At 45.4% G+C, this 14,413-nt stretch overlaps 1 protein-coding gene across 14 annotated transcripts in view; it reads right to left on the bottom strand.

Annotated features, from left to right (window-relative positions):
• NAV2 (neuron navigator 2) overlaps positions 1–14,413 on the bottom strand; it is a 678,828-nt gene that overhangs the window by 136,315 nt on the left and 528,100 nt on the right. For all 14 annotated transcript variants that reach the window (XM_016164919.2, XM_016164924.2, XM_016164914.2 and 11 more), the window contains 2 exons: positions 12,395–12,503; positions 10,088–10,477 (listed from right to left, as the gene is read on the bottom strand). In XM_016164919.2, coding sequence (XP_016020405.2) covers positions 10,088–10,477; positions 12,395–12,503 — 499 coding nt within the window. The remainder of the gene's footprint in view (positions 1–10,087; positions 10,478–12,394; positions 12,504–14,413) is intronic.

The raw sequence follows: 14,413 nt of genomic DNA, 5'->3' as shown, positions 1-14,413 counted from the left end.
CCTTGCCATCATAAATCTGTTGAGCCACTCTGTAGCTGCTGACCTTTGAGAAGTAACAGGGAAAGGTATTTTTTTTTTTCAGTGAATTACATGTTTAAAATGAACAAAAAATATGGACTGGGTTTTCTAGATGAAAGCTATAAAAAACAAAACTACACAAAATCTTAAACAGGACAAACAGGGGACCTTCGGGTCTAACTGTGACAACTCAGTTCTCTCCATTTAAGGTACATTTGCAAAGTAATGAACAGAGAAAGAGAAGCCTGCAGACCAAAATATTCAGCAAAGAGGGTGGTCCTGAAGGATGCAGGACAGAGCACCCAACCACAGCAAACCACACCGAAATTTCAGTGCACAAAGGGAAAGACACAAGCAAAGACGAGGCCATCTTTTCCATCTCTTCCCTGGGCTTAAAAAACTCAGTAACAATTATCCTCTTGGGTCTTCATTTTCCTTATTAGTAAATGAAAATGATACGCATAAAGCCAGGGCTTAGGGGTTATGTAAGACACTCAGCACACAGAAAGGATGCAATACACGTCTGCCCCATCTCTGTCACCCGTCGAGAGCTACGGCGTTGGAATATGTTTTTCCTCCATGTGTCAGTGCCTCTTGGTAAATGTGAGCTCGTGGGTCCCAAGTTTACCCTGAGGATGACCTGTGAGATCAAAGGTGAGCCCCCAAAATAAGGAGTACCAAATGGTCCATCCCTAAGAACAAATCTTGTCAGTCTGACCCCAGAGCACAGACAGGGACAGAGACACTTGTTTAATATCTGTCGAGTTGAAATAACTAGAATGCGAAGTCTTTGTGTAGTGCTGATTAAATCACCCGCGGTGGAATTTCCCTTGCTACACGCCTGGGGCCCACCTGAGTCATAGCCACCTCCTGCCCCGTGTTTTGTTGACGCTGCTTACCAGTGAAAGGCCCTGTGAAGGGGAGGAAGTCTATTCCTACAAGACAGGAGGCAGTCCAGACAGACGGAGGACAGGAAGGAGTGCCTTGATCCGCGTGGTTCTTCACGGCACGGTCCTGAAACCTCGTACAGTGGTTATCTTCTGGAGTGACTAGGAGTATTCACATTTGCCACCTGAATATCAGTTATGGTCTCATCTCAAACCCCATTTGCTGTAAGGAAATGTCACCCTGGGGTTTGGGGACAAGTAAGGATGGAAGAGAATGAAATATGCTGGGTACTTCTACCCTGTACCAGGCACTGAACTAGGTACCATACATACAACTTATCCCATTTAATCTTGGCAACATCATCATTTGTTGTGGATGATTTGGAAGGGTTTACAGTGCTCCGTCCGGGCACTGTACCAGAACTTCGCATGTGTTACTCCCTTCACCGCAACTCCAGGCATTATTCTCCTGTGCAGATGAGGAAAGCTAACTTCCCAGAAGCATAAAATGAGAACATAAAAGGCCCCCACAGGGCTTGCTCTGTTCTCAGATCCCCCTTGGAGCCCCCACATTTTGCCTCTCAGTGCTACATTTATTATCATGTACTCTGTGTTCGAATTAAATGTTGACGCACAGGGCAATCTCCCCCACTGGGTCTCAAGCTTTTCCTAAAGGCCCTGGAATTACATTCCATAGGCTGCCACATACTCTGCTTAAACACTCAGTGGAGAGTGCGGAAGACAAAGGTCAACTATTTCCCAGCCGGTTTCAGCACAGGCTGGAACCCGGGAGTCATCCTTGTCTCTCGGGCACCTTCGTGTCCCCCGTCCTCTGGACCCCATGCTAACCCGAGTTTAACGTGAAAAACATCTGTATTCCCCCTGCGCATCTGTTCCTACAGCCTCGGGCTTGCCCAGAGCCATGCCGCTGCTCTCTGCACTCTAAAACCTTCGGACCTGAGGCCATCCCACTCCTGTCCTGAATCTCTAACCCACGTCAGACATCGTTCTCATAAAAGCGCATCTGACAGCCATGTCTTCATGTCCTTGCTCCTGACCTTGGTCAGCCTGGCCACCTGTTGATGTTTCAAAGTCCAGCGCACATGTCTGAAGATGCTGCAAGTGCAGCTGCTGGAGGACACTATGACAGCGACATCTGCCGAGTGCTCTGCCCAGGAACAATCTCAGTGAAGCCCCACAACAACCCTGTGAGAGGGGCAGGGGGCAGCTAAATAACCCGCTCCAGGACACACAGCTAAGAGCGGTGGAGCCGGCCCTGGAATCCACACTCTTCCCACTGCCCCTACCTCACAGTGGGCTCTTGATTTCCCATTAGCTGTCTCCACAAAACTCACTGCTTCCTCCACTGGTCTCTGTAGCTCAGCACGCTCCTCTGCTCCGCGAGCTTCCCTCCATGGCTCTGGGATCTTAGGGACCGGGTCTGAACATCTCCCTTGACCTCAGTGCCTTTAGCACACTTTCCAGTACACAGTAAACTCAATAAACACTTTTAAATGAATTTTACTGCGTTTCGCCTGGACCCTCCTCAGAGGGCAGGCCAAAAGAAGGGCTGCCGGTTTCCAACTCCAGAAGAGCCCGTGCTTTGGGACCAGGAGGGTGTCACCAAGGGTGGGAGGGCAGGTGGTGAGCAGCCCCTTCGGGGACCACTCAAGGGCTGAGGTATGGTTTTCTTCTCCCAAAGCATCCAGCTTCCTTTCCGTCCCCTTTTCCTTCCCTGCAAGATGCTGCAGGGAGGCGGGAAGGGATACGAATCTCAAAGCAAGCTTGGAAATTCAAGTGAGGGCCTAAACCTGGTTTCCTGAGAAAATAAGACACCCCCTTTACTCTCTCCCCGCCACAAATCACCTGGCTATTAGTTATGAGTGGTGGTCTAGGCCGCCCATGTCAAAGAGGGACCACACTTCATTCCGCCACGGGGCTGTTGGCCAGTAAATCTTTTTTTAATCCTGGTTTCTACCTGCTAAATCCAAAGTCACCAGCAGTGGCAAGGGCAGGCTTCGGAACGCTGGACAATCTCTCTGCTTTCAGCATATTGTTAGCTCAGTTGTTCTTTCTCCTCTGATGAAACTGCCTACCCAGCTGCCGATAAAGGCTGACAGATTTCCCACACTCTGTAAATCAAGTGAACAGAAGAAATGTACAATTGATGCTTCCCCAACCATCAGGGAAAACTGATACTGGTAGCCAGAGCCATCAGTCGGCCAAACCGCCCGTGTCAAATGATGTCACAAGCATGCGGGAGAGGCCATCACTTGTTCTGCAGCACTTGGGGAAATCGTTCCTGCCCCCTGCATGACTCTCTGCCTTGCTCACTCTATCATCTGCAGAGCTGCTTATGAAAAGAGGGGGCATTGTATTTGCCTGGGGTATTTAACACCAAGGAAAACATCAGACAGGGAGTGGCATTTATGGTTTCTGTGAATTCATACACCGTTAAGACCTGTCAGTGAGAAAACACTGAGGGAAGAAGAGAGGAATTCGGAAAGATGCCTGGACTGGGACCTGGGCCAGCCCCACCACCAACCTACTCGGTTACTCTGGGCCTGAGGCTTTTTAATTTTTTTTACTTTATTCATTATTATTTATGCCTATAGCACCTGGTCTTCCTAGGTGGTCTCTCATTCAAGTACTAACCAGGCCCGATCCTGCTTAGCTTCTGAGATCAGACATTGTGCTTGTTCAGGGTGGCATGGCTGTAGACCATGAATCGTGGCTCCATGGGGGCATGAACCCAGGACCTTCTGTGTGTAAAGCAGACGTGATAACTGCTACATTATGGAACCATGTCCCTGAGGCTTCTTGTTGGAGCACTGTTGTATTTTTTAAGTGGGTGTGTTAAGAGGATGGTGGTGCACAGCTTGGGACAAGTGACTTGCCCAAGGCCTTAAAGATGAACAGCCATCTGCGAAGCTGAGTCTTTACCTTTCCATGACAGCTAAACCCTTTTGACCCCACTGAGACCTGCCCAGTGACTGACTGATTGATGACCTGATATTCCCAAGCCAAGAGCTGCACAAGCCAAGATCATTTCAGAGCAATCGACCCAGAGAAACAAGAGCCCATCCTTGTCAAATCCCAGAGCCACCTGCCACACCTTGCTGGAACCTGCCATGACCGAGTACTTTTGGGGATGGTCTCGCCTGAAATCATTTATCTTGGCTCCAGAGCGCATTTTGGTTGTAAGCAGTTTTTTGGCTTCCTCTCCTTCCTATCAGTTTGCCAGGAACAACAGCCTGTCAAGGTCGCCTCAGGTCTGGCCTAGAAAGCCCATGAGAAACAGTTACCAGATAAGAAAGACTTTCACGCTTTCAAGGCTGCCTTTTTCGACTCACAGTGCTGCCTGCTGTGTTCTAAGCTGACTTAGTGACAAACGCAGCCCACGTTGGTCCATGACGGTCAACGCAGGAAGAAAAAGAACAGAGGCAGCTCCATCGCCACCACGCTCCACGGCACCTGGTCCAGTGCTCTGAGCTCCCTCTTTTATCCTGTACTGCCATGTCCAGCTCACTGGGATAGAGGAGGTCAAAGGCCTGGAACAGGGAGAAGACTATGGCGCTGGGGCCTCAAACTTTGAACTTAAGCACATATTCATTCAGAGGCAGGTGACGGACCAGGGTCTTGTTTCGCCGAAGGTCAGTTATAGCATTCATTTAACAAATAGTTATTGACTACTTAAACAGGCAGGCATGTGCTGGCCAATGAAGATATGGGAGCATTTAAGACAGATTTGACTTTAATCTTTAAGGGCTTGTAATAGGTGTGGGCTCCTTTCCTCATCATCAATGCACTGAAGCAGTCTAAAACGTAGTTTATATGGGTGCCTTTTTTGGTTTTATACACATACGCACAGATATTCATAATAATTCTGATGCGCCACTGTCAGTGCAATTACAGGTAGGTCAAGTACCATGGGAGCCCAGAAAAAAGAATCACTGCCTCTGCTTGGACAGAATCAAGGAAGGCTTCTATGAGGAGGTGGCCTGGTAGGCAGTAATGAGAAAGGCAATCTAAACACAAGGCGTTGCACATGCGAATGATTCATAAAAGCATGAAACACCCTGTTAGGGATTAAATGTCTGTGGTTCCTCCCCTCCCCGCCGCATTCTTATGTTGAAGCCCTAGTCCCTAATGTGACAGTATTAGAAGGAGGGCTTTTGGGAGGTAACTGGGTTTGACGAGTTCGTGAGGGTGTAGCCCCCATGAAGGGATCAGCACCCTTAGAAGAGGAAGACACACTAGAGCTTCTTCACTCTGCCATGTGAGGGCACAGCAAGCCAAGAACGGGACTCTCAGCAAAATCTAGGCATGCTGGCCCTATAACCTTGGACTTCCTTCCAGCCTTCGGAACTGTGAGAAATAAATGTTTAAGCCGCCAGTCTAGGGTATTTCGCCATAAAGCCCAAGCTGACTAGACAAACCCTGACATAGTTATGGAGCTAAGAATAATTCAGCAGGGATCAGTTCCTCAGCTTCTGAGGAGCTGAGACCCCCAGGCGCCAGTGCACGTGTTGTACCTGTTGAGTGGGGAATCCCTGCCACCTAACGGGGAAGACTCTGGCCATTAAAAAGTCGGCAAAGAAGATGAGCTTGTTCCCAGCCCAGCTTTCTCTCTCACACTAGGTTACTGGTCAGGCTACATAAGAAAGACAAGCCACTGCTAAAATGTCTACTTCCGCGGCCCTCAGTCTTAAAACCAATATAACTACTCATAGAGTTAAAAATCAAAACCACAGCATCACATTCATGTTGGCCACTAGATGGAGCTATGCATCGCACCAAAGGACACCAGAGGGAAAGGTGAATTTCCCCGTGTTCTGTAAATAGAAACACTGTGTTTCACAGCTGGTGGTGGCAAGTTATATAAGCCCGAGGTCCTGTGAAGGTAGGCCTGCAGAACAGCCCATTCACAAAATGTGTATTAAAAACCTACTTATGCTAGTCTCTGAGTTTAGAAAATAACAGACGCTGTCTTCCTTCTAAGAGCTCCAAATTTAGAGGAACACATATACGTAGACACACATACATGGTGTACAACATTTCTCGAGCATCCCAAACTCTCCCAGGTGCTTTTCAAGTTCTATCTCTAATTCCCAAAAGTTAAGAACTTGTTGCAGTACATCGGGCAGAGCCAGGACTAAATCTCAAATCTATTTTCCTCTTAAGACCATATTCTTTCCTCAACACCATCCAGCCCCTCTCAAACACTTTCCATGCAAAGCGAAATGCTCAGACATATGGTTGGGTGTAAACCAAGGCCACCAGAAACAGCTCAGACTGAGCTAACTCTCACTGGAGAAGTCTAGGAGGGCATCACAGAGGAGGTGTTTATTTTAGGATCAAAAAGATGGGCTCAATGGGAAAGGAATTCCAGGGAGAAAGTGGCATGTCCTGAGGCACAGAGCTTTGCAAAAGCAGGAAAGGAGTTTTGGTAAGGGAATGGCAGGTAGCCGAGAGCAACGGGGAGCACGGGGTGTGTGAGGAGGTATGTGGCCCGGGCTAAGGCAGGGAGGGCAACTGAGGGAAAGATCATAAAGAGTTTCCCACGTTTGGTTAAGAAACTGAGATCTGTTCCCACAGGCGATGGGAAGCCATAAAAAGTTCTTGGAAAAATTTCTGATGTTAAATTTAAATGGTCATTTTTTTTTCCCAGAAAGGAATGTATAATTCATATTTTGGAAGATTATACCATCCAGTGCCTCTTTTAAAAAGAAAAAAAAATCATCTTTCCAAACATATGGACGCTAAGTCTGTCCCCTTAATTTTATTCTGTACCATATGGCACTCTGCATTTTAGAAGATGAGTAGATGGATTGACTTCGCAGATCAAAACTTAGTAAGAGACGTCTTCATCTGTCATTTTAAATTCTTTTCCACTAACTACAGCCAAAGCCCAATTTATCAATCTAATAAAAGAAAGTGGTGAGGTCAGGTGACAACTTGTAAAGTACTTAGACATGCCTGGCACATAATAAGTGCAAGAGAAGGGTACTGCTTGTGTGTGCCCTGCCCCCCGCCCCCCCCCCCCCCCCCCGGCCACCTCACCACACAGACAAAAGGCATTTGCCATTAGGTTCTTAGTTAAACTCCACACACATGCATACCATTCAGTGGAGACAATGGACTAGAGACACCACAAAATAGCTGTTATAACAAGCAGAGGTACAGTGTCATTTAAAAAACAAAGGTCATAGGACTTCAGAAACTAGAATTTACTTCCATATCAGGCTTTTCGATTAAACTTGCTGTAAACTTTTACAAGAACTTTCCTTAAAGAGTCTTTTTATGGATTTATATATTACTCATACATCAAGGCCAAGCAAACATCTGGATGAAAACTGTAATCGCTTCATTGTTTCCAAGTGCCTGGATGTTTGAGGTTGATAACCAGATCCTGTCTGAGACTTTGTGTCTTTATCAGATATTTGCCATTAATTAGATACAACCTCAAAGAGAAATCTAATTGTAGGAGGTTAAGAACCATATTCACTGTAGTGCTTCGAGGCTTAGGGAAGTTAAATGACGTGCCTGGTGTCACAGAGCGCACAAGTGGCAGAGCAGGGTTTAAGCTCCATCTGTCCGATGTCTCGGTCTGTTTTCTTTCCACTACACCAATTGCCTCAGCAACATGACTCATTTAGCAGCCTCTAAAACACAGACTAAATGGCCAGTCCTTCGATATCTGCAATCCTGTCATATTTGTAAGAGAAATGAGTAAAAACAACATTAACTGACCTGCCCTGGACTCAGTATGTAAAAACAAACAGATATCGGGCCTCCAAAGCAAAAGCTGATGCATTTCCAGAGTGGAATTATGCTTAATCAGCGTTCTAGAATGTTACAACTAGAAGAAGCCTTAAATGCCATCTGGGCTACCTCTCCTCATTTTGGAGGTAAATTTCTACATTGAAAGGAATGAGAAAGGAAAGGCTAGACCAGAATTCTTCAATTTCAATGACCGGGGTAGTTTGCTTACATGCCCACACTTTTATCTACAACTGCTCTGAGTGCTCTCACTTTCTAAAAATGTAATCTCCTTAATGCAGTAACTAAAATGTAAACATTAGGGCTTTTTAGCAGGGGTAAAGGCTCTAGTTTGAGCAGCTAAGGAAACTAGGTTTTCTCACTGTAACATTATCACTGCAGTTCAGTTTGGAGTGTTTCAATATCTCCATCTAGTGGAAGCTGTCAATACTACATCAAAATAAATACACATCATATACTGAGGATTAAAAGACAGACTTGACAATAAAATAAACTCTATAACAGGATACAAAATTTGTGAAATAACCACGAAATATTCCGGCATAATATTACAGTGGCAATTGATAATGACAACCTTGAGGCCATGCTAGATACCAAAAGTCTCTTAAATAATAATAAAAAGATTAAATGACATGCGATTTTATTTCAGTAATTGATGTATGCTATTGTTTTCATGTACATGGAAAATAAGAAATACAAAATGATGCCCTAACTTAACCAAGTCACTTATCAGTCCATTAACTTTCCCAGCCATTCTGGATGGCAGAAATGCGTTATATTGTATGAGTGTGGTGGCTCCCATCTTCCAAGATGTCATGACAGGACGATTGTAAAAGTAACAGGCAGAAAGCCAAAGCTCCTCTAAGTCTAAGCTTTGAATTAAACGAACGGACATTTCTAGTCAGACAGGTAGAACTAAGCAAAAGTTACTAATTCTGAAATAAACTCCAGTAATTGTGCTATTTCAATGCATCAATAAGATGCTGGGCAAGATGATAGGGGAAGTGGTTAAGGAACAGGGCTCTGGAGCCACTAGCCCTGGGCTCTGCCTCTGGACAACTGTGAAACCTTGGACAAGTCATTTAACACTCTCAAGCCTTAGTTTAGCTGTCTATAAAATGGAGATTATGCTATCCCCTGCCTCAAAGGATTGCTATGAGGATAGAAGGTAATACATATAAAGCACCTAGCACAGGGCTTGACACATAATATTATTAAATTACAAAAAATATTGACTCGCACATCAGTTCTTGATCACTGTTCACAGAAATAAGTGGCATGATTATAAAGCCTGCTTTTTATCACCTGTCATTTTGACTGCTAGAATGTCAGAGGAGGAAAAGACCTTGGAAAACTTCTGCACGAGTCAGGTTAACAGATGCAGTCTAAGGCAAGGGGAATGAACAGACAGGCGCACCTTCGGTTTGCACAGTGGTTTGGAAGTGGAGGTAAAAACAGGAAGCCAAGCCTCAGGCTACACAGTCACGGCACAGCTTAGACATCATCTCAGCACTCCCCAACACTTCACGTGTGAACGAATGGAGAAACGGGAGGTTGGCTTTGTTGAGTTACGCATCGATCCATGAGTTCATTAACTTAGCAATATTTATAAGCTCCTATATCTATTAATGGACTGGGGATTTGGTGGTGAACAAGCTAGACAATGTCCCTTCTTCATGGTGTTTATTGTTGCAAGCAGGAGGGGGCAGGGAGACCATAAATATAAGAAACATGTCATCGGGATAATTTCAAAAAGTGGTAAGCTTTCGAAGGAGCATATGACGGGGTATTGGGGAGGACAAGGCATTGGGTAAGGCCAAATAAACTAATTCAAGTTGAATGGTAAAGGAGGACCCCTCCAAAGAGATGCCAGTTGAGCAGCAAGAAGGAACTAGCCATGCAAAAGACGTGAGGAATAGAACTCAGGTAGAGAAACATAGGGTGCAAAGGCTGTGAGGCAGGCAAGAGCTTGATGAGACAGGAAGAGAAGAAAAAGCTGCAGCAGGGGAAGCAAGGGGGTAGGGGGTTGTAGAGAATCATGAGATCTAAGAGTCAGGTAAGGGCCAAATCCCATAGGTCCAGGTAGGCCACACTAAGGAGCCTGGATTCCACCCTAAGTGCAAGATCTGGCTTAAAGGACTGACACAATATGGTTTGTTGTCATGTGTCACTCTGGCTGCCAGGGGAGCCTTGCTAGAATCACCCAGGCAAGATGGATGCCGGCCGTGGTCTTGTGACTCTTAGCCCAGAGGGTTACCCTCCACACCACACAGCCTTTGATGTGGGGAGCAGAAAGTGAAATAGGCTGTCTGATCTCTTCCGGAGAACTTAAAGCCTGGCAAAAAAGAAACCAGGTGCCAACCCTGCTCCGTGAAAGGAGAGGAGACCCAGGGACTCACCCGCTTGTGATGTCATCCGCCCGAATGTTCTTGCTCAGGACATCCCCGTCACTCATGTAGCCAGGGGCATCCATGCCGATGCCCTCCAGGTCCATCTCATCGCCAGCCTTGTCTGAGACGTCCACATGGCAGACACTGCTGCCTCTGGATGCCAGCTGCCTCCTGAGTGGGGCAGAGTACACATAGCGGCCCGACTCGGTGTTGATGAACCGGCTGGCGTTGGCTCGAGGTGGGTACCCGTTGCCCATAGAGGGGGCATCTCCTGCTTGGAGCCGAGGGCTGGACTGGCCGAGTCTCCAGGAGAGAGGAGTGGGCCTGCCTGTCAGGCTGAGGATACTGCGTCCACTTATCTCTGTGGTGACATTGGTGTCGAATGTGGTTTCCAATGTGCTAAAAATGTAAAAGTCACTTTGGGTTAGACTCTAATGTGCCTAAAAGCCTTTGCAGTTTACACGTTCTTTAATTCTTTTAGAACTATGCAATATTTCCCATATACAAAACAGGCTCAAACAACAGGCATGAAGAACCACCCAGGGTACTCCCTCTGTTAAAAATGAAGACACATCTGCTCATCTATATAACTTTCTGAAAAGCCCAGCAGAGACTTTTCCCCTAAAACATGGTATAACACACCACTACGAATTACTTTAATTACATGACCTTAACTACTGAAATCTTCTTTCCAACCTAGGAAATAGAAAATGCAGAACTGATCATGACGGGGCATAGATGGTACCCACCTGCCCATTCGTTGGAGGATGCTGCATTGCAACCCGCCTTTTCCAAAGGCAGGATCCACCTGACCACTTTGGAGCTCCCAATACCATATCACCTCCTCAGCTCCCTCCTGACCGAGCAGGTGGGGAAAAGCCTGGCTTTTCCAACCCCCTAAGGTCCATTTCCCCCACACTTTCGATTCACCTACATTTTGTCCAAAAGGACTACTAAGCTTTGGAGGCAAGAGGCCGGAAGAGAGTGGTAAATGCCTGGGCTTGAGATCAAATTACATGGGTAATAAATCAAACCACATGTGTCTGCATCTACCAGGAGACCGAGCTGGTCCCTGGCCATCAGAAAGGCTCTTTTGCTGTCCACTGTCTTCCCGGCCCTGCAGGTCTTGGTGCAGAATCAAGACAATCAGTGTATCTCTTTAGATCTGCACTGGGGTCTCTAACTGAGCAGAGAAAGTGAGACTCTTTCCTGCAAGAGAAACCACTGAAGTTGTCTCTCCTGTCACCACCATCCTAGTCCACTAAACTGCTGTAACCCAGAGAGTTACTTTTGGTGACTAGTGGAAACAGGGATGTTTCATACCTAATCACAGAGTCTCAGGGTCCGGTATCTGGCTCCATGCTGTAAAACAGCTAAAGGTTTGGGGGGCCCTATACCACGGCTCCCAAGTTCACTCTCCTTTGGAAGAATCAAGTTTGTGCCTCAACTGTTTGTTTTCCTCTGATCTTGCAAGTGGCCTTACTCTCCTCATATTGGGGACCCCTAAGTTTTGGGCTCCAGTCTTGTTTAAGATGAAACCCACAGTGCTTAACCCCAATCTACAAAAACTGCTGGCAGTGGGGAAGTCCTGCGATCTCCTGGCTATATTCACTTATCAAAGAGACTGAAATTGGAGAAGCAAAGGAGATGCTCTGGGAAGTCAGAGGGGGTACCTAGGACTTGGTCTCGATTATCAAAGCCGAACATAGACCGCTCACTGTGGTTCTGTCAGAATCACAAAGGGTATCCCAGGGTTGCATCTTCTTCAAGTTCTTCTTGCTCAGCAATGAAAACAACCTCCTAAATGTTTTCAGTGTAATCCTAGATTTCATCCAATTAAATCATAGTTTAAACACGATCATAACTTTTTATAAATATTTCCTTATGTGTTTTATACATGTGCATGACTAATAACATTACAGTGTTGTATACCAGAAGACCAGGTAGGAATTCAAGTCATTCGCTTATCACACAGGTCAAATATAGTTCACCTGCTCATTTCAACAGCATAACGCAGTTTCAAAAACTTCATGTAAAGTAAAATTTAAATGGAGCTGGTCTATAATACCCTCTTTTAAATAGATTTCGCAGCCTTCTGCTCTGGGGAAGAATCTGTCTACACTAATTCTTGCTACTTGCACTTCCCTTCTGCACACTGCATGGCATTCCTTGTCAATTCCAGCACATCTCGCAATCAAGGTTATTTATTCCATCGTTAACCAAATCACTCTGCTAGTGGCAGAAACAAGCAGGGATGAAGCTGTGTGAAAACCAAATTACCAGCTAGTTCAGTAAAGCAACTCCTGCTCTAGATACCTGTGTGTAACCTGAGTTCCCCGTAAACTGGACATGGTCTCCTCCAAATTCTGCCGCAGGTCAGCAATGTTCTTCACGGTCCGCAGCCGCCGAGCCTCAGGATCTTCCCCTGGGAAGACGAGGGTTAAGATGATTTTAATTCTCAAATAGATGGCGAGCTTCATGGGATCAGCAATTGTGTCCATGACATAACCATGTGGTATGCTCAGGGCCTGGCTCACCAGGGGTGCTTAAGAAGGATTTGAGAATGAATGAATGAATGAATGCCCACAGGAAGGTGTTAAATCCAAGGAGAGAAGTCTTTCTTCTCCCTCCAAGTCCCTCCTGAAACAGGTGATGTCTAGCTTACAGGAGAAGCAAAGCACTTAGTCTGAGACATAAACACATTTTCACACACTCTCCAAAAAAAAGACATGCACAAGTTGACATGTGCTGCTGTCTACCAGCCTTACATTCCAAATGGAACTTGTAGTGGCTAAAAGATCTGTACTTATTAATCACGGTATTTCTACAGAGAGAGGTTTGCCTTTTTTCTTTGATTTATGTAATCTCAAATTCCGGCTCCTCTACTCACTGGCTGTGTGATCATGGGGAAAGTACCAGCAATCCTCTCCATCCATCAGATTCCACCATCCTAAAGTGAGGACAGTGACAGTACTGACCCCGAAGGACAGCTGTGGGTACTAAATGGCATAGGGGCTGGAGATCACTGAGCACGGTGTCCAGCTGGAGCACTCAGCTCATGCCCGCTGGAGCTGCAGAGCAGGAAGCCATCAAAAAGACTCAGGTTTCACTTTGAGAGATAAGGGACTTCCATTCTCTGGACAAGAGTTTCCTAGAGGTCAACCTGGCACAAATGTCCCAAGAGATGGAGGCCACACACAAGCCAGGAAGCCGTGTACCCTCTCAGATCAGCCTTGCTTTTGGTTCTCTGGTTATTCTGTTTTGATTGGGCTTAACAAGGGAAAGACGAAATGGAGAAAAACTACAATAATGATTAAAAGAACAAACATCTTTCTCGCGGAGTAATTTCAGGGAGGGTTGAGAAGCCTGAAGAACCACAATAAAAAAATCTTTAAAAGACTTTAACTATTTCGAGTGTTGAGCAATAATTTTAAAATGTCTCTACAGAACCTGGTAACATGGACAGCAGCACGTGGAATTTACATCAGACACTACGTAGAACTTTTGTAATCGTCATTAATAGGGCTACAGGCGGCTAAGAAACATCATAGAATGAACCTTCCTTCTGAGACGGATGACAATTTCCTTAGGTTGCTCTCAGTATGGTGGTGCCTAAAGTCTGGATTAAATGATAGCTATGTAATTTTTATGGAGGAAATATGCTACAGCAAACTCTCCATCCTTGAAAATGCCAAGTGTTTTCAATTTCCTCCCCCTTTGTAATCAAGAGAAATTTGGAAGGCATTTATTTTTCTCTTATCTGAAAAGTAGTCAAACTTGTATTTCTCACCCAATTCTTTAAATACATATATGTAGGTATGTGATTTTAAACGAAACCAGTGATGAATGCCTACTTTACCTTCCCCAAATGCTTGGGAGGAATGTAACTGCATCCATCTTCTGGGCCATCAATTATCTTTTACTGCCAGTTTGGCCACATTTTATCTACATACAGCTACCAAAAAAGGTACTGATCCTTTGGACAGCTTAGGCCCTGCAATGAACATTTATTATGAAGCTAAGTCCAGGCACCAGTTTTCAAATTACCTTCATTAATTAGCTTAATCATACACAAAAAGTATAATTATATTTATTGATCCATCTCTCTATTCGTGGCATGTTTGCCTGTGTTAACTCTCCTTTAGAAATTTAAAGATCTCTGAGAAGAGATGGCATCTCACCTTGACTTCCAGTAACCCCCCACACATACCTATAGATGTCCAAGATATATTTATTGTCCAAATGGCATTTGATTAGTGTAATGTTGAAGAAAAAGCATGGAATTTGCATTCTGACAGATAAAGGCTTGAATTGTGGTGCTGCTCTTATTTATTA

This window comes from Rousettus aegyptiacus, unplaced genomic scaffold (assembly GCF_014176215.1).
Source record: "Rousettus aegyptiacus isolate mRouAeg1 unplaced genomic scaffold, mRouAeg1.p scaffold_m13_p_5, whole genome shotgun sequence".
NCBI lineage: Eukaryota > Metazoa > Chordata > Mammalia > Chiroptera > Pteropodidae > Rousettus > Rousettus aegyptiacus.
The sequence above is the reverse complement of the archived record's forward strand: the minus strand, read 5'-3'. Positions and strand labels throughout refer to the sequence as shown.